This window comes from Diabrotica undecimpunctata, chromosome 10 (assembly GCF_040954645.1).
Source record: "Diabrotica undecimpunctata isolate CICGRU chromosome 10, icDiaUnde3, whole genome shotgun sequence".
Lineage (NCBI taxonomy): Eukaryota > Metazoa > Arthropoda > Insecta > Coleoptera > Chrysomelidae > Diabrotica > Diabrotica undecimpunctata.
Window position 1 is genome coordinate 53,200,736 of NC_092812.1, and position 20,575 is coordinate 53,221,310.

The 20,575-nt window shown below is 32.3% G+C and overlaps 1 protein-coding gene across 1 annotated transcript in view; it reads left to right on the forward strand.

Annotated features, from left to right (window-relative positions):
- LOC140452051 (venom protease-like) overlaps window positions 1–20,575 on the forward strand; it is a 35,077-nt gene continuing 14,502 nt past the window's right edge. The window contains exon 1 of the mRNA XM_072546083.1: window positions 1–235. Within this exon, the coding sequence (XP_072402184.1) occupies window positions 178–235 (58 nt within the window). The 5' untranslated portion in view covers window positions 1–177. The remainder of the gene's footprint in view (window positions 236–20,575) is intronic.

Genomic DNA, 20,575 nt, shown 5'->3' on the forward strand with positions numbered 1-20,575 from the left:
GTTCAACATGGCGGGGAAACTAGCGCTTATTTTATTAAGCGACTTCAACCAGTAATATTACATTTGCAATAGCTGGGATTAAATCTTAATAAGTATCGCAAATATCAAACAGTCAGAATCAGCCGGCCAAACCACAAGAAAGTAGTTTATGGTTGAATTCGTCAAAGGTTGTACAGCATGAATTTGTGGTTGTGTATTTGTTTGTATTACTTGTTTAGTGTGGCTCACGCGGATGGTAAGATCCTTATATTTTTTCTCTCATTACTTGTGCTATAATAATTATTATTTATTACTTTTTTAAATTCACGTAACTTTAAAATAAAAGTTGTTTCATTAAAGAAAAGTAAACAATTATAACAAACACTGCTATAATTGATTTAGATATTTTTTAAAATGTATGTAGGAGTGGATAAGATCACTCATCCTTGTCAGCTACTTCTTAATAGTAGATACATATCAATAAGCTATAACAGTTTAAATAATTTAGCGTTTTTTTAAATTTTTATTTAGTGTATTTTAAGTTATAGTCTAAGAAAAAAATAGGTTAGAAAAATATTTTGGTTGAAATGCGGTACACGTGAATACCTTTCTGTGTTATTTCGCCACTATTTTAAGGGCTATTTTTGTTGCAGAAGTGAACTAATTTGTACTTTAAAAAAATTGTACATATTATTAATTGCTATTCCCATTTTCATCTTTTTCGCCAACTGAATATCGGCTCTATCAGAAGTGTACCTACTAAAATTTATTGAAACAAAGAGATAAGCAACTTAAGAATAAAATTACATGAATGTGTACTTACTTACAGAGTTGGAATTGTTTACAAAAATAAGACAAACATTAATTTTACATCTTTCCAATTAAACTTATAATTTTTAAAATAAATAAAAGTACATAAAACAATAAAAAATGTTCATTAGGACAGACGAGTTTCTTTGTATAACTCATGTCTCTAAAGTTTTCGAAAAAAATAAATATGTATTTTCTAATTGAATCGGTTATTTCGAAAAGCCACAACTCCAGAAATGTTAATTTTACAGGAAACGAAAAAAACGTTTCATTTTGGTATTAATGAAGATATCTTTCTCTTTTCGGAGTAAAGTCCCAAAATGTGATGCATGACGAAGTTTCATTAACAAATCTGACATAAAAAAGACATAGGTACACTGTAAAAAATAATTTAGGTTTTGGAGTTGTGGCCTTTTCCAAACAAACACTTATGATTTTATGATTAATAATAGAAAACTCCAATTTTATTAAGGAAAAAATTTATTAGGTGCAAAAAAACATGTTGAAGGTTAAGAAATAGTCTTTTAATAATCTTTCTCTGGTGGTTCATCACTATTAGTGGTAGGCCATAAAATCAGCTCATTATAAAAAAACATTTGGTCTTCTTCCTGAGAAAGAAAAATTCGGTCCTGCTTGCGAATGAGTCTTTTTGCTACCCCGAAGTCTCTATCGCATGGGAGGAATGAGTGGCCTCTGATCGGAAAATAATGAAAAATGTGATTGAATTTTCCTGACGAAGCAAGAGCTAGAAGGAATCTTATTACCGTGTGGTTCTTATTTTGGTATGTACAACCATCTGAAAATATATGGACCTCTTTTACATTTTCAGAAACCTCATTTTCAAAATAATTTTTCAGGAAGGTGCACACTTCATTGGGTCCTTTGTGGACCTCGCCCTCGTGATAAGAAAAAAATTTAGCTTCTCCTGTTTTTAAGTTATGAATACTGAATTCAAAAACCCATAACTGCCGATAATAAAAAATTTCCTGTACAGGTATGTCACGTATCGGCAAGTTTTGCATATAATCCATGGAGATTCCTAGTATCTCGTCCGTCTCTGAAAAAAGTTTTGTGAAGTAATAGTTCTGCAACAGCAACTCGTTTTGCAATGTCGTTGAGAGTGGTACTTTTAACTTTCTGGCCAAGTCTTCACAAGCAGAACATACATCAACTTGAGGGACGACCAAAAGAGTATGTAAAATTTTCATGAAAATACTTCAAATAAAAACTGTATTTCACTTTAGATTCCGGAAATTTTTCGATAAACATTTTATGCATTTGTTTGACATCCAAAGTAGCAGGTAAATACTTTTTTAATATATTAGCATAATGGACTTCCTTTACATCAAATGATTGTATGTGCTTACGTATTTGAAAACACTATTCATCTGGTATCAAATTATGCCTAGATTTAACAGATTTACCTCTATTATCTCTTGGAGTGGATCCAGTCACTAGTAGGTGGCATACTCTTCTGACATGCTTTTCGCCAACACCATATAAACTTAAGAAAACTTTCTTACATACTTGCTTACGTACACCTTTTACACAAACCTGAAACAAACAATTATTGGGTCTCTCAATACGTTTAATGGCATTCTGAGTTTTTCTCATTCTCTTAATGGGAGTTACTTCGATCATATTTTGTAAGTATGAATCTTGTGAGTTTTTGTCATCAAAGTCATGTAACGACGTAAACAACGCATTGTTTTCCCACGTGATTAATATGGGATGGCCCTGAACTTTAGTCTTCTTAATAACTTCACTTTTATACAGGGCCCGATTAATAATACCTTTCTTTCTTTTCCTTTGTTTATTTTCAATAATGACACTGGTTTCACTATCAGAGCTACTCAATTTTGTATAAACAATACACAATGGAACCTAATCGTACTGAAGATAATCGTCAACTGGTCTAGGAAACTAGGAAGGTCCGCGACCGTAACCACTAAATCACATGTCCGGTCCTAGCAGTTTGTTTCGAAAACGCCACATCTTGGGAGAAGTGGCCTTTTCGAAATAAGCAGAGAAATACGCCTGTCAAGATTAATAGTAACGAACAGCGGAGATGTGGCGTTTTAAAGCTTTACAACAACTCGACATTAGTCCATACCTTTTAGGAATAATCACAGAAGTATACAGGGATAACACTACTTACCTAAAAATCGGAAATAGACTATCAGAGCCAATAAAAGTAACTAAAGGACTAAAACAAGGATGCAGAATGTCACCTTTACTGTTTAATTTATATACCTATTGAGACATCCCTCCAAAATTGAAGAAACCACTGCCAGGGAATGGGAATCCACATAAGAAATGACGTACTGTTCTCCCTAAACTTTGCGGATGACCAAGTCGTCCTAGATCAAGATTCTTATGATCTAGAATTTATGATAAAGCGTCTATACAGAGAATATGTAAAATGGGGGTTAAGTCAGTATGAAGAAAACAAAATATTTAGTTATCAATTCAGATTCAAGATTTGAAGTGTCGATTGACGAGGACGTGGAAATCAAACAAGTGGAAAAATTTAAATATTTAGGTGCACTCATTGCTAAGAACGGCTTGGGAGAAACCGAAATTAAACACCGAATTAATCAGGGAAGTAAAATTGTATCTAAGCTCCTTATGGTGGAATCGCAACATTTCCAAAAGGAACAAAAAAAGAATAGGGCAAACCATGGTTGAATCAGTTCTGTGTTATGGCTTTGAAGTATGGACAATTAATGCAGACCTGAAGAGAAGATTGTTGGCAGTTGAAATGGATTATTTGAGAAGAAGTGCTAGAACATCAAGGCAGGAAAGGAAGACAAACGAATCTATAAGAAATAACATGAATGCTCTGTCATTGACAGAATGGAAAGAAGGGGTTCAAAATGGTTTGGACACCTATTGAGAATGCCTGACGAACGTTGGCCCCAAAAACTTTACAAATGAAAGCCCCCTGGAAGAAGAAAAAGAAGTAGAACTCGATGCTCATGGAATGAAGGAATTAGAAGAGCAATGTAATCAAGAGGTTTGGAGGAGGAGCATGCCTTGGACCGGCAGGATTGGCGGAGGAGAACGGGAATACGGCGACAGCCGTCTCCAAAATGTATTGTATTTGCAAGTTGGATTAATGTCAAACGTCAATAAACTTATTTTAACCTTCAATTGTGGATTATTCCCATTAAAATAGTAATTATTTTAAAATGCCACAAGAAAATAGCTTTAAACCAATAGATAAGATCTAGATAAGAGAAGGGAGTGTTCCAAAAATGTCGTCAGCCTTATAGCGGCCACCTCACTTTCGGAGTACGGTACTTTAAATTAAACTAAAACCCAAATTTTAGGGACTCAAAATGGAGGTAGCATAAAAAAATTTCAAATTCCCCCTCAGAAAAATTCTGGGTGCGCCAGTGGTGCCATCGCAGTTTTGTTGAAGCTTCGGAAGTCCTTTCTTAAGTTTGGGATTGTAAAACCATATTGGGTCGCTTCTTTCGAAAGATGGCAGCATGCATGTCGAGCCAATTTTCCACTTCTAGACCACTTTCCACTAATCATGAACTTTTCACCAGTTTTCTTGTCAAATTTTTTCTTCACGGAACTGTACTGGGACCTTGCATGTAAAGTACAAGTTCCAACATTCTTTTGGAATTTTTTCATATTATATTGATATCCTAAAGTCAAGAAATTCCAATAAAACATAATATTCTGCAAAATTATAGTGAACCGATAAAACCGGATAATAAACGAGACATCTAGTCGCATTGACAAATCTCCAAGAAAAGAATAACTGATATATAATTTTATGTACATACAACAAAATCATTTTTAAGGAGACTCATGCCATATACCTTGACACACATTTCAACGCAAGGCTTAACGCAAGGAAACCATCAAACAGATACAAGAGATCGATAAAACATTAGGGAATTCCCCTGAGTAATAGAAAGAAAATTAATATTCGAAATGGAGACGAAATTATTAATAAACAATGCCATTGATTAGCACGTTAGGTACTTACTGCAATAGACTTTAAAAATCCGGTTTCACGACAGGTCAATTAGCATTTACTAATTTATTTTTATGTTCAACTTAATGTTTTCAAGATACTTTTAAAAATGTTTTATTTTTAATCTAAGTTCATTTCATGGCAGCTTAATTTTTTTTCAGATATAGTTGGAAATAAAACACAATTACAAAAATTATGTATTTAACGTTTCGGATGGTTTGGTGTCCAGATAGTCTTTGCAATATACAATTTCTAAAATTAAACAAACTATGATATTTTTTAGACATAATAACTATTTCGCCCAATTTTTTTCGCCTTATTATTTTTTGTAACCATACAATAATATTAGTTAACAGATTAATAAAATGAAAGAGGAAATAAACAGAAAGAAAATACCACCATTAGTGGTAGTCAATAACATATCGAAAATATATCATTTATGTTTTAAAATATGATACATGTCAAATTAGAGTTTGATATTAATATTGAGAGTAAACTAATTGTATGGATAAATACTTACCATGCCGAAATAGTATCATGAGTTTTTACTGAGACAACTAGGAAAATTGAATACTTATAAAAACAGACCTATAAATAAATATAATCTACAAGAATAATAGAATTTTATGAAACAACGATAAACAGCTGTTTCTAAGATCTCCTTGTGAAAATTATATAATTTTATTAATGAAGAAACATTAAATGGAGAGATCAACTTTGAGAATTATGGGTAGTGGGTAAAAGAAAACCCCAAATAGATGTGTGCATCATACCCAAAAAGTATTTACTCGCAATTTTTGGGAAAATAATTTAGACAGGGCAGCATAACTCTTTTTATAGGGATAATTTTTCTTTTATGGAATTATCACTTGTATTACAAATATTAATTCTTCTTCACTATTCAGTACTATCCATTGAGAACTGTTGCTAGTTTGTCGAACCAATTTTCTTATCATTATCATCCACATGATCTAAATTTTGGCCTACGTCTATTATCTATTATCTATTAGCGGTACTAATTACTGATAGCGAGCAAGATCTACAAACTCTGCTGGATAGAATCGTACAGGAAGGAGAAAGGTATGGTATCCAAGTCAACGAAAAGAAAACAAAACAATGATTATTTCAAAAAGTAACTCACCCGTAATAAATATCGATTAACGGGCATTTTTATAGAGCAAGTCGAATATATTAGATGTTATCCTTCAAGATACTGACAAAGCGAGTGGTTCTTCATCCAAATAGGTATAAAATCTAAAACTTTCATTGATTTATTATTTAATAAATAAATTTGACCACCTGCTGTAAACATTAAATGGTCTATAGAATTCTCATGTTCCGAACCAACGCCTTCATCTGAGTCCCCAAAGAACACGAAAAGCCCCGTTAGCTTGGAAAATCCAATTAACATTTCAAGGAATAACAAAAATGAACTAGAAAACACAGAGAAGCAGGCTATCGAAATTTGCAAATCTAAGAATCCTTTCCAATCCCACATTAATTTTATTAAGAAAGATACTTTGGAACCATCGATAAATCTGGATCCTATGTCAATATCTTTTAGCAAGATTAAGGGAACCGGATATCTTTGACTTCCGAAGGACTTCCCACTAAGACTGAAGATCTACGAAAAATCCTTCTAGAATTTAGCAAAATTTTCATCTCATTTTCCCAGATATGTAATTTTTTCCTAGATGTTTGTAATTTCGAAGGTTGAGATGATCTCTTTTGTCAAAGACGCTGCTTGTTTCCGTAACTGTGACTTTTAGACATGATATGCTTAAGGAAATATAATCAGGTTTTCCTTTGCCTGACTGCTCCTTACGCCGTTGACCAAATCCTTGATTCCTCCACATTCGGGGCCGATTTCGCAACTCCAGGACAAAAGAGTACCCTATCACTCACCACATCCGCCGAAGCCGTTGATCAGTAAGTGAGGATTGCTCATATCAGCTATGTATATATAATTAAAAATAGTTACATCTAATTTGAAAGAAAAAAAAATGTTTTGTCCAAAAACCAAGGGTATAATTGTTATGTCTCGTCAATTATGTGACCCACGACAACGAAATACAAAATAAAAATAAACAGAAACTTGGTTTTCACATTTATTAATATTCCTTTTGAGTTTGTTATAAAAATAACTCGCAAACTGGTTAATATGTGTATAACAAGGATTTGTACATATATTTTTACGCTTCGTTGATCATTGTAAATACACAGATGAATAAAAATCTCTTCATCTGATTCATAATTTTCAGACTTTATTATAAATACAATTTACTTTTGATGTAGTTACTTTTGATTTCTGTGTTCGGGAAATTCCAGGTAGTGAAACTTTTTGGTTATTATGGGTGATCTCATATGAATAAAAGGTTTTTAAAATGAAATTATACCCCGATGAGCACTGTGTTAATATGAACACCAATACTTGTGCTACTTTTCATACTAAAGTATGGAATAATTTCATTGTTTCTAAAATAAAACAAAATTTTCAAAAAAAGTTTTTTGACACTGTCGATTTGTAATTTTAATTTATTTTCCGCAGCAAGATGAATCGCCGTGAAACTTTTTGCATTCGGTTTGGGAAAGTTTGTGAACAAAATTCATGGTGGTAAAATGAAAATTACATTTTGTCCATAAGAAAAATGCATTTCCAAAGTGCATAGAAAATAAAAAATTTGTAACTAAGAAAATATCGACAGGAATAGGTTTAATTTTGTTACTCGGGGGTTTTTGAGGTCGTTAAACACGAATATGATAATGACGATGGGCCTCGAGCTATCTGGTGCCCAGAGATGACCTCGTCTCCTGGAGTATGTTGATTTTATTCTAAATCAGTCAAAAGTCATTACTCGGGGGTTTTTGAGGTCGATGAACACGAATATTATGACAGCGATGATCCTCGAGCTACCTGGAGCCCAGCGTGGACCTCGTCTCCTAAAGTTTTTTGTTAATTTGGTGTTTAAGAATTTTATGATAGTGTAATATCAAATAAGAGTTAAAATAACTCTAGTTCACAAGTAACAAAATTAAACCCATTCCTGTCGATATATTCTGAGTTGCAAATTTTTCATTTTCTATGTACTTTGTAAATGGATTTTCTTATGTACAAAATCCAATTTTGATTTTACCACCAGGAATTTTGTTCACAAACTTTCCTGACACTTTCACGAATCGAAGGCAAAAAGTTGCACAGCGATTCTTCTTGCTGCGGCAAATTGATAGATTTAGTGTTTTTTAGTGCTTCATTTAAATAATTAAAACAAATAATAAACCAGTCAAAAAGTACTGGAGTATTAGTCCAATAAACAAAATATAAAATCTAAAGTAATTCGTTTCAGAACGAATCCTTGAAAAAATTTAAGTAATGAAAATATGGATTTATATCAAAAGTATGTTTAAAATAACGGCGCCATTGTTTAAACATTAATTTTATAGCAAAAATCACCAAAAATCATTATTTTTAATTTTTTTCAAAACTTCTTTCCTAATTAAAAGCTTTCATTTTAGTTTCTTTTAAAGGTTATGAATAAACGATTCATTTGAGACCTTCTGAATTAAATTAGGGTAATTTATTTAATCAATTGCAAAAAACTACAAAAACTTGCGAGCAATAAACATAAAAAGGCATAAATGATAACAAAAGTTACATAAAAATATGTTTTTTAACACCCTTATAGTACATATAAATTTTTTGTTGAAAGATATTTACTTGTTTTAAAAGTTATGTTTCGTTGGTTACACTAAAGCGTTCGATGGCCTAAAGTGGAGTATGATAAATCTTAGCTAGCTCCACAATACAAAAATACCGTATTTGTGTAGCGTGAGTGATCTCCAATAAACGCCATACACCGCATATAGCGTACACCGTTATAATAGGCTTCTATAACAAGAACCTATATGTTTCCTGCAGTCGATTTTTTGGACTTAAATAGTTATTAATAAATTAAGGTCAAAAAACGGTCAATTCTTGCTTTTTTCGCCTATCAGTAACGGGTGAAGCATTATAAACACATTTGAGAGTAGGAAACGTATAAACTAAGTCATATAAAACCATTCAAAATGACGTTTTTTTTAAATGTTTTTATCCTTATTTGTTGTTTAGAAAATTGCAAAACAAGAAATTTCAGTTTTTTATAAATGTTAATTACTTTTTTAAAAATGATCTTAGGACCTTATACCTTATGGTATGTTGAGTCTTGTGCTGCTTAAAATATCCTCAAAAACTCGAAGCGATCGGTCAAATAGTTTAAAAAGTATTTTATTTATTTATCCCAAACTAAATTTTTTTGCAACTGTATTGTCCAAAAATAATGAAGTTACCGTAATTCTACGGGTAGCTAATGAACGAAGAAGGTTTATTTTATCATTATTATAAAAAAAAAAGAATAAAAACAATTTTTAAAAAAAAAGTTATTTTTATTTTGTAATATTTTTTATTTAACTTCAGTTTTTCATTCATCTAATAGCATATTTAGCAAGAAATAAAACCTATTTATTTGAGATTTTTTATTTTCCAAACAATAAATAAACCAATACTATTTGTAGAAATAATTGAATAGGATAATTTGTTTTTTCATAAAATCTATTATAAATAAATTATTTACAAAGTTTATTTAAGTATATAATAATCATAAATATTTATGTTTTACAATAAAAATTACCTCAAATATAACTAAAAAGAAATAAAAAATTGAAAAAAAAAATTGTTTAAACAAATTAGATGGTTTATTTAATAATATATTTGTTTAAATAATGCTTATTCGTATTGTAAGCAAAAAGTACATACAAATTAAAAAAAAAATAAACGGCGCAATCCATAAACAAGAACCATAGATACAGTTAACAGCTGCAAGTTTCAAAGCTCGCCAATTTTGAGAATCACATTTTGAAGCTTTGTGAATTTTTTTCGAATTTGTCACATTAAAACTATAATGTATCTTCTTTTAAATGACGCTAATAAGATCTCTTAATTGTTATAAACAAAGGTGCTATCAATTTAAAAAAATGGACTAACTTCGTACCGAATTGTCTTAGGATATCTTTTTTAATTTGTAAAAAATGCAAGCTTTCCAAATATAAAAATGTAATTTTCCCACAGGCAATGGTTAAAAAGTTGTTCTAAATGTTTATAAGCAAAAAATCGACATGTTTTTGCAAAACGATTTCGCAATATTTAAAATTGTTTTTCTTCTTTTTTTTTTAATAATATTGATAGAATAAACATTCTTCTTTCATAAGCAACAACATTCTTTCCAAACCATTAAGACCAAAATCTGGTGTAAGGCAAAGATATATTGTATCACCAATATCATTTAATATATATGGAAAATATATACCATGGTTTATGTTTACCATTTAGGCAGCTGATAAATAATTTTGTACCACCTCTATAAATATAATTTATCACTGCCATCTTTTAACTATTTAGGTGTGGTATTCCCAGGGCCAGTTATTTTTCCATTTTTAGGGATTTATCCAAACCTCTCAACTTTTGATTTTCTACCTTTGTTAAAGACTAGTAATTATATTTTTCTGCGTTATGTATCTTAGTAAAATCTACTGGTTTTTCCAAAACCACCGCTAGTAACTCGGCTGAAGGTATTGTTGAAGCATTTTCGAGGGCTATTGTTAGTCTAGTGTTACGATCATTGACTCCTTTTTCAACTCTCCTACATGTTCTTTTCTTAATCCTGATTCATTCTTTTTCTGTGACATTTTTTTTTATTTTATTCTTACTGCTTATGTATGATCTCTATTTATCTTCTCTCTAAAATCTTTTTGAATGATAAATATACAAAGAAATATCGAATTGAATTATTTTATATATTTTAATTCCACCCAAATAATCCTATAAACTTAGTAAACTAATTATATGTTTTTCTTTAAATTAATGTTAAAAGTAATAATTATTTACTATTATTATAATAGTATATTATGTGTAGTTACTATATAAACTTACTCGTACTAGTTGCATATATTATTTGTCCTCTATTACGATTTATTGTCTTCAAAAGAACATGATCATCTGCTATTAAATTTCATGTTATACAAAGATACCGGCATCTAATTAATAGAAACTTCCATCAATATTTTTATATTTGATTTAGGTATTTATAGGTTTCCCATTTGATTCTATGAGTCATAATAATACTATATACAACCAAATTGAGTTGGCCTTGTATAAGAGGAATGTGACGCAAATAATTTTTAGATAATAGCATATTTACAATCTATAGGTAAAATGTGCTACTTTATCAGCGATTTGAACCAAAACAATAGTAATAATATAGTAATTAATTTGAGAAATAATTTTTACAATAAGGATTTGAAACGCATCAATTTTCTCTGGATTTATGTATATATAGAAAGGTGCCTGGACGTCAATCAAGAAATATATGTCTGTTTTATTGACTATAATAAAGCATTCGATAAAGTACAACATGAACAATTAATGAATGTCCTGAAAACACAGAAGATCGGCTACAATGACCTCAGGATCGTATTAAATTTACACTATAAGCAGCGAGAAAAAGTACGTATTGTTGGGATGCGTATTGTCATCAATTGTTTTTAATGCCCACTGGAAGACATCTTGAAAAAAGTTCTTTAGGGTGAAACAGCTGAAATAAAGGTAAATGGACTTCCCATTAACAACATTAGATATGTGGATGGCATTGTTATCTTAGCTGAAAATATTGAAAATCTTCAGATACTGGTGACCAGAATAACGGAGTATGGAAACGAATACAGTCTAACAATGAATGCCAAGAAGACAAAATTTATTAGAATATCCTAAACTCAAAGAAATAACGAAAATCTTCTAATAAACGGAACTAACGTCGAACGAGTGGACAAATATGCATATCTTGGAACAGTAATTAATTCCACAAATAATTGCTTCAAGGAAGTCAAAATCTAGTTATAATGTGTAATCATCACTATAATTCTCAGCGTATTTTACCGATTATGACGCATCCTCCCTTAAATAGTCGTTCTTCATTTCTGCCTACGATTGTCTAATATTCGCTTTTCTGTGTCATGTTGTACCGATTTATTTCCTTATGCCATAGTTCCATCTTAAATTTAAACGTCTTCTTGGTCTCTTGAGGCCTCTTGGATACCACAGTGTAATTCTACTGGAGCATCTATTTTCAGTTATTCTCGATAAATGTCCCGCTCACTGCTATTGTAAAGATTGAATTCTGTGGATTACTTCAGTGACCTTGGTTTTCTGTCTGATCCATTCTTTTTGGATCTCTCTTTGTTATACCTAGCATGCACCGCTCCATTGAGCTTTGAGTAACTTTGTTTCGCTATTATCTCTTTCTTTAGTATCCACGTTTTGCAGCAGTATGTCATGGTTGGTAGTATACACTAATCGAATCCTATTTTCTTCAGGTGGAGTGGCATCTTCGATTTGAATATAGTGGAGCCAGATTTATGTATTAATTGTCCCAGGTATACATACTCGTCTACTGTCTCAAGTGCAGTGTTGTTTATTATTGGACATACACTAGTTCGTTATACATGATTTTTGTTTTTGTCAAGTTCATTTTTAGGCCAACTTGATTGCTAGCTGCATTTAGGTCGCTTATAAGTTCTTTTAATTCTGCAGCATTATTAGTAATTAAAACGATGTCGTCTGCAAATCTTTGGTGGCTGAGGTATTCTCCATCAATGGATAGGCCTTTGTTTTGCCAGTTCTTTTTGCTAAATATATTTTCTAGAGTTGCAGTGAAGAGCTTTGGTGGTATTGCGTCTCCTTGTCGGACGCTTCTTGTAGTGGAAAATTCTGGAGTGTTTTCACAAATTTTTACCTAAGCTTTTGCTTGTCTGTATATATTTGCTAAAGTCTATATGTACGGTTTGTCAATAACTTGGTTGGTCAAAGCTTCTATTACTGCTTTGGGATATATAGAATTGAAAGCCTTCTCGAAATCTATGAAGGTTAATGCTAGCGGTATTTCATATTCTTTAGCTCTACTCATTAGTTCTCGAAGCGTATGGGTATGAACGATGGTACTGAATCTACTTCTGTAGCCAGCCTGCTCTCTTGGCTGTGAAGGATCTGATGCATTAGTTAATATCTCTTGTTAATGATCTTTGTGAATATCTTGTATATGATTGGTAGTAGACTTATAGGTCTGTAGTTTTTGATGTCCTCTTTACTACCTTTCTTATGAATTAGAATTATGTTTGCTGTATTCCAGTGGTCTGGAATACATCTTGATCTTAGGCAGTTCGTAAATTTCCCTGCTAAGATTTTCCAGGTTTTTTATGTCAGCGCGTTTAAGCAGTTCCACTGTTATGCCATCTGATCCAGCTGCTTTACCGCTTTTCATTTTTGTATTGTCGATTCTACTTCTTCCAGAAGGACTTCTAGTACATTTTCTTGATTACTGATTGTTTCTTCAAGTGCTTTAGACAACGTGACAACGTCACTAGTTGTATTATTTCATTTCTGTCTGTAATTGGTGTTTTTGCTTGTTAGAGCAACGATTTGCTTCTTCCCAATGATTAATGCTTTTATTGTTTTATCATAGTTTTTCCTGTTTTCGATAGTATTTTCTACCAGTCTTTCCTTTTTTATGTCTTCCATAATAATTTTCCTTATTGTCTTACAACGTTCTGTGTATTGTATTCTATGTATGTTACTATTTACTATTTTTAACTTATTAAAAGATAAAATATTGATGGCATTGAAATTATTATACAAAAGAACAAAGTAACCTATGGTTGTGAGACCTGGGTAATGACAAAAAAAGATGAAGCACAACTCAAGACATTCGAAAAAAATATACTGCCACGATGTAAGATTTTTTAATAGTTAGAGACTATTATGTCTGGGATATGTCCAGAGAAAACAAAATCCAAAATAAACAAAGAAAATATTACAATGGAAGCCGATAGAAAGACGAAAAAAAGGAAAAACCAGAACGAGATTGTTGGATGACGTGGAAGACAGCCTGAAAACTATGAAAGTAAAGCAATAGAGGAGAAGGGCACAAGAGAGGTCTGAATGGAAGTACATAATCAGACAGGGAAATACTCATCCAGGATTATGATGCCAAAATTAGAACAAGAAGAAAAAGGAAAGCTTTTTAAAAGATAGCTCTGGCACTGATAACATTTTCTTTACTTTTTATAAAAACTGATCTCGCTTTTTTTAAACGAGACATTATTCGGTAAGAATATTCAAATATGGTTAAGTATTTGCGTAAAAAATATGCGAGTTAAAATGTTTACTTAATAAAAAGCGTTTAGAATGTTTAATAATGAAAATGTAAATAAAACGAATCGTAGCTACCTACTCAATAATAATACAGTCTGCTAAACTGCTCGTAAAAAGTTGAGAATATAGTCATCAAAAAGTTGAGAAATTGGCAGGAAAAATGAAAATACTCTTCACCAAAAAATCTAGTTTTGAAGGATGGTATTTTGGTAGTCGACATGTACGTGTTTGCATTAAAATCGTTGATCTCTCTACTAGAGTAATTCCGTTATAATGTACGTTTTTACTGGGGTGTCTGTTGCGATTATCTTTGAGCGATCGTAGCTGAGCAATGATCGCTAAGCCATGATTGCAAGCAGAGTAGTTTTACTGAAGCGATGATTTGATTAGTGAGTCCATTGTCTAGTGAACAAGTGGTCTTGATGAAGCGATGAGCGCATGTAAAAGAAAACAATTATTGTTAAAATGCCTGCTAGCTAACAACCATTTATTAGGAGATAATGTTAAGTTTCCACAGTTCTTCCGGTTGAGTGAACTTGAGTTTGATTTTGTGTTAAGTTTAGTAAAACAGGATATGAAAAAGTATTCTATAAACTGTATTCCATATCAAATGTCTCCAAAAGAGAATCTCTCAAATAAAAAACTCAAAATCCCATGCATAAGCCAGTATAGTCGCTCAGCTTTTGCGACTGTGTCTGCTCTCGGATCAGTTGCCAACGATCGACGCTAGCGGCTCTAGGCAGCGACAGACGCTTCAGTCAAAACGGCGCCGTAACAGTGTCACCTCAAGGGAACAATTAAGGGTCTAACCACCTTCTGAAATCCCCGGGTGCTCTGTAGAGGGCTTCGGAGTTAACGTCGAGAGCTCCTCTACTTTAAGTCCATTTTCGGGTTATGGACTTGTACATATTTCGGTGTCTTGCCTTGAAAAAGGCAAGATATTTCTTACATGACAATTTCTTCGTCGAAATAAAACACCAAGTTAAGTTGAAACAATTCTCAGCCACAGAGTATGGAAAATAAATGCAGGAAGCAGAGCGTCGAGAGCACTAAGCTCTCGGAGAGCCCGTGAGGGACTGACTTGGCTGACCTGAAAATCGCCAATATTTATATGCGCTGTTCGAGCGATAAATAGGGATTTCCAGGTCAAGAGCCAATGGGAAAATTCGAGTCGGGGCGATGCGCATCGAAATGCGTACTAGTCCACAGACTATGGCATTCGATGACAACAGACCACACAAACGGTATACCGCGATCATCGCTCAGCGACGATCGGTCAACGATGATCGCAACAGACAGTACAGACTTACTATAGTAAGTCAGCCAAAATGTGTGCTTAACAATTCAGTGAAAACAATATAAAGACATTGTTATGCAGAGTCTTATCACCTATAATATTCTTATTATTATAAGTTTCTTTAATATTTAGGGGAACTTCTCTATTATACAGAAGATGAATTACATCTTTGAGTCTTACTCTGTCAAACGCTTTCTTTAGGTCAATCAGACACAGAAATGCTGGTCTATTATACTCTAGTGATTTCTCAGTAATTTGCTTTATAACGAATATTGCATCTGTACACGATCTTTCACTACGAAAACCCTGTTGTTCATCTGCTAAACTTATCCTCTTGTAAAATTTTAGTTGTAAGTTTTAGTGTAGTATTTAACAAGCTTATACCTCTGTTGTTTTCTGGCTGTTTTTTATCTCCTTTTTTGAACAGTAGAATTAGTTCGCTCGTTCTCCATTATTCCGGTATTTTATTGTGTTTTTATTAATTAATGTTGTTGATTGTTCTGTCATTGCGACGAGCAGTTTATATAACAAAACTCAAACCGATATTTTAATTTAAAAATACTAGACAATTGTTGATTCTGGTAGTTATTTACACAGAATTTGCACCTTCTTGTTTAGTTTACTTGAGGTGTACATAATAGTTTTTATTATATCTTCTGTTCGGCTTCGATTTCTGTACGCATTTGCTCCGTTATTACATTTTTTAGCTGATTTTTTATTTATATTTGTAGAGCATCCCTTGATAGTTCTGGCTTGTCATTTGTATGCCAGTTTAATAAATCCCAAGCACAAATTCAAATAAAATAATAGTAGCAAACTAGAATAGGTGTCTTCTGAAGATTGCAATGCCAGACTTATCATCATCATTCTCTTTGATATTACCCATATGCGGCTGGTTTCAAAATTGCATTTCTCTATGTGTTCCTATCGTCTGTTATACCAATATTTACAATGCATTCAATAGATATAATCCGTCTAACTGTACCAGCATTTCTGTGTCTGATTGACCTAAAGAAAGCGTTTGACAGAGTAAGACTCAAAGATGTAACCCATCTTCTGCATAATAGAGAAGTTCCCCTAAATGTTATAAAAACTATCGAAAACAACTACCAAAACAACAAAATGGAAGTCAGAATAGATGGACAACTTACAGAACCTATAGAAATAGGCAGCGAAATAAGACAAGGAGATTCATTAAGCCCCATGCTCTTTAATTTGATCATGGATGAAATCATCAAAAACGTTAACAAAGAAAGAGGATACAGAATGGGAAACAAAGAAATAAAAATACTTTGTTATGCAGACGACGCAATATTGATAGCCCAAGATGAAGATAGTCTATAAAGTCTGGTCCACAGATTTAAGATCAGAGCAAAAGAATTTAATATGACAATCTCATCTCAGAAAACTAAAACAATAGTAGTCAGCAAAGTACCAACCAGATGTAAAACAGAAATTGATGGCATCAGTAGAGGCACGGTGGTTGGCGCGAACATTTGACATGGCAGTAGGATTTTGATTGACGGGTGGGACGGACGGCATTTTCTTTATGAGAGGTCTCCAAGTCGAAGGTAACCGTATGCTGTTATCTCTTTGCCGTGTTGACTTGCGAACAGAAATGGAATGTTCATGAATCCTATTTTGGGTTCTAGGATTTGTTTGGCCTATATTGGATCGGGGACAGTCTGCACAAGGAATTTCATAAACTCCCTGTTGTCCATATCGAATGTTCTTCTGTCTTTAATTGATCAGACAAGAGATGAAAGTTTTTGTTAGGGGGTAAATATTGTCTTTTATTCCGGTTGATTTTAGAATTTTGTCAGTGACACCTTTGATGTAAGGAAGAAAAGCTTTCGTATGGTGAGGGTCTGAGTCTTTGGGTTGAGATTGAGTTGGAGATTGATGTCTGCGGATGCTCCAAACTGATGTGATTTTCGTGGTAACCGTTTTGGATGAGGGCTTGTTTTAATCTAGAGAGCTCAGCGGATCTACTTGCACCATTGTAAAGGCGTATTGATCTGGAGACACGCGTATTAAAGACTGAATTAATTTGTAAAGGGGACGATGAGAGTTGGCATGCAAGTAACAACTGGTATGGGTGGGTTTTCGATAAACAGATTGATGAAAACCTTGGGATTGGTTTTTCTTTATGATAACGTCGAGAAACGGTAGGGATGAATCTGTTTCCACCTCCATCATGAACTGGATACTAGGATATACACCATTCAGTTAAGTAACTTACTAGAATGTCTGACGGTGAGATATGGTATTGTTTAAGAAGTTCGATGAAATAAAAAGAATTTTTGACGAAGGAAGAAGCATTCTCGGCGAAAGGTTGTAGAGTTTTGGCTAAGTACTTGGCCAATGGTTGTGTAGGGCAATTGTATGCACTGACAATGGGACGTAGAGGAATATCGGGTCGGTGAATTTTGGGTAGGCGTGTGAGGTCAACAACTGGAAGATATATATATATGTATATATATATATATATATATATATATATATATATATATATATATATTATCGAGTCACGGAAGGTTTGAGGCAGAAATAAAAAAACAAGTTAAAATGAGAATTTAAAAACAGTTGTAAAGCCAATGCTGACCTATATTGCAGAAACCTATCTTACCTTACAGTAAGAACTAGACTTCGGCAAATATGCAAATAAAAATGTAGAAAATATGCGCATAAATATGCACGTGTTTACCCGAAAATATGCAAATATTTTACAAAATATGCATACAAATAAATAAAAAAATCGTAAAATAGTAACAATTTTATTTAAAAAAAAAGTGTACATAACTAAATATTTCCTACTATTCATTAAGATTTACATTTATTTTAAGTAACTACATCATTTTTAAGTATGAATAAACTTATTTAGAATTATGGTAACAATAAATGACCAAGTGGTGTTCAAAATTTTCTAACAAAAACTTGTGGCTTCTGTCTGAGTACATATATTTATATATGGAAAAACTTCGTTCAACATCAACTGATCTAACGGGAGCATTTTTCAAACTAACCAAAACATTTGGTTCTAAATTAATTGTTTCCGAAATATTTCCAGCTAGAACACTGACTACTTCAGAAAGAATATGGTAACCTTTATTGTTTTCCATAGTAGCTTCAAATTTTTTAAAATATCTTTTCCAATATTATCTCTAACGTTCCGACAACATGACGCAAATTCTTTTATTAATGCTGTACTTTCGAACAATGACAGTTTTGGTGATTCTAACTGAGTAATTGTTTTTTGAACAAAACTAAAATTTGATTTTATAAATGAAAGTTCTTGTTGAAGCAAGTTACTCTGAAAAGTTTGTTTAGAATCCAAAAGAGATTGGGAACTTTCATCTGATAACGTATCAATTATGTTTTTTATTTTAACAAAATGATCTGCATAAAAATTAGCTGCTTCTAACCATGTTCCCCATCGCGTTAAAATAGGTTGTGGTGGAAGAGGAATGTTAGGTAGCATTTCTTTATAAAGTTGAATTCTTATAGGAGATTTAAGAAATACTTTTTTGACACTGGATATCATGGTATTTACAAGAGGAAACTTTTTCGTATTTCCTCTGCAACTCTGTTTAATCCATGCGCTACACAAGTAACATGTATTAAATCTGGGAAAAATATTTTTAAATTTTGTCCTGCTTTCACCATATAAGGAGCAGCATCCGATAAAATAAGCAGTAATTTATTAGAAGGAATAGTTGTCGGAAGAAAAAAAGTTGCTAATGTTTCTTGTATAAAACGCGAAATTGTTAAAGCATTTGCTTCATTAGCAAAGGAAGCTATTTTTCATTTAAAAACAACCTACGAGTACTAAATTTCAAGTAAATACGTTTATTGGTTTTAAAGTTATTGTTGTTATTGACTAAAAGAATTTAATTTTTTTTAATTTTAACACCCTGTATATCGAAAAGTAAATAAGTTTGACCCCTCATTAACTATATCGTTTTGTTCAATTTTTCGAGAAGTATCTACAGTCAAACGTTGTAAGTGTCATTTGGAAACACCTTGTATGTATGAAATATTAGATATTTAATAGAAAATATTAGATACTTACAATTTTGCCACAGACTGAACAGTAGATTTTTCCCATATCCATAGACAGCTCTTTATAAGGTTTAATCCAAGTTGAAGCACTGGTTGTTTTAGGCATTATAAAATCACAATCTTCCTTTTTGTTACGCACAACGAGTGTTTACGCTTTGAATATCAAAATAAAAATGATTTACAAATCTGAGCATCAAATTAGAAATGTTTAGGTACCTAATTCAATAAACTGGGAGATTTTGGAAAATCCCTAAATTAGGAACAAAACTATTAGCCGTTTACCTGCTGTTAAGATACAATAAATTGTAGATAGATTTGGGGATTAGATCATAAAATGCAAATGAGCGAACCCTTAGCGATTATCCAATAACTGAATGCCTCAGTGACCGAGACTTTCTAAGAATGTTGAGGGCTACTTAAATTGATCTTCTTTGAAATTGTAAATGTTTTGTACCTGTAGAGATTACGTACTTAGATCATTTCTTGATTAAAATGACTACAAAATTTTATACAAGAATTGAAATAAATTGGATAAAAATTTTCAAATACAGTATAAAAATCTGAACTTTTATGCACTTTATGCAAACTTTTATACAAATATGCCAAAATATGAAATATTTGCATAAAATATGCACAATATGCAAAATATGCAATATGCATATTTGCCGAAGTCTAGTAAGAACAAAGAGGATGCCGGAAACCGCAGAAATGACAATCTTCGGAAGAATTAACAAGAAATATATTTAGGAATAGAGCCAAAAGCACAGAAGCAGATTAAAAACATTATGGAATAGGTAAAAAAATAATAGTGAGCTAGAATTACCATATAGACAGAAGTACTGAGGGCAGAGTTGCAAAAATAGCCAGATATAACTCTCTAGTGGAAGGGGATCAGTTAACGACTATGAAAACCCTGGAACGATAATATACTGGCACATTGAAAAACAGACAGACTATACGTCTATTTGAACGAAGAATAACAAAAATAAGAACATATCATTTTTATACAGTTGCATAGTTTTATATAGTGACAACTGTTTCCCGTGTGCTTGATTTTTCTATCATCCTCATCCACATTATTTTTCCATCTAGGTTTTGGCCTACTTCTACGTCTATTTCCTCGGGTTTAACGTGAGGAGAATTTGTCTGGGAGTGAATTTTCTTATTGAATTAACTTTGCATTTTTAATAAACTC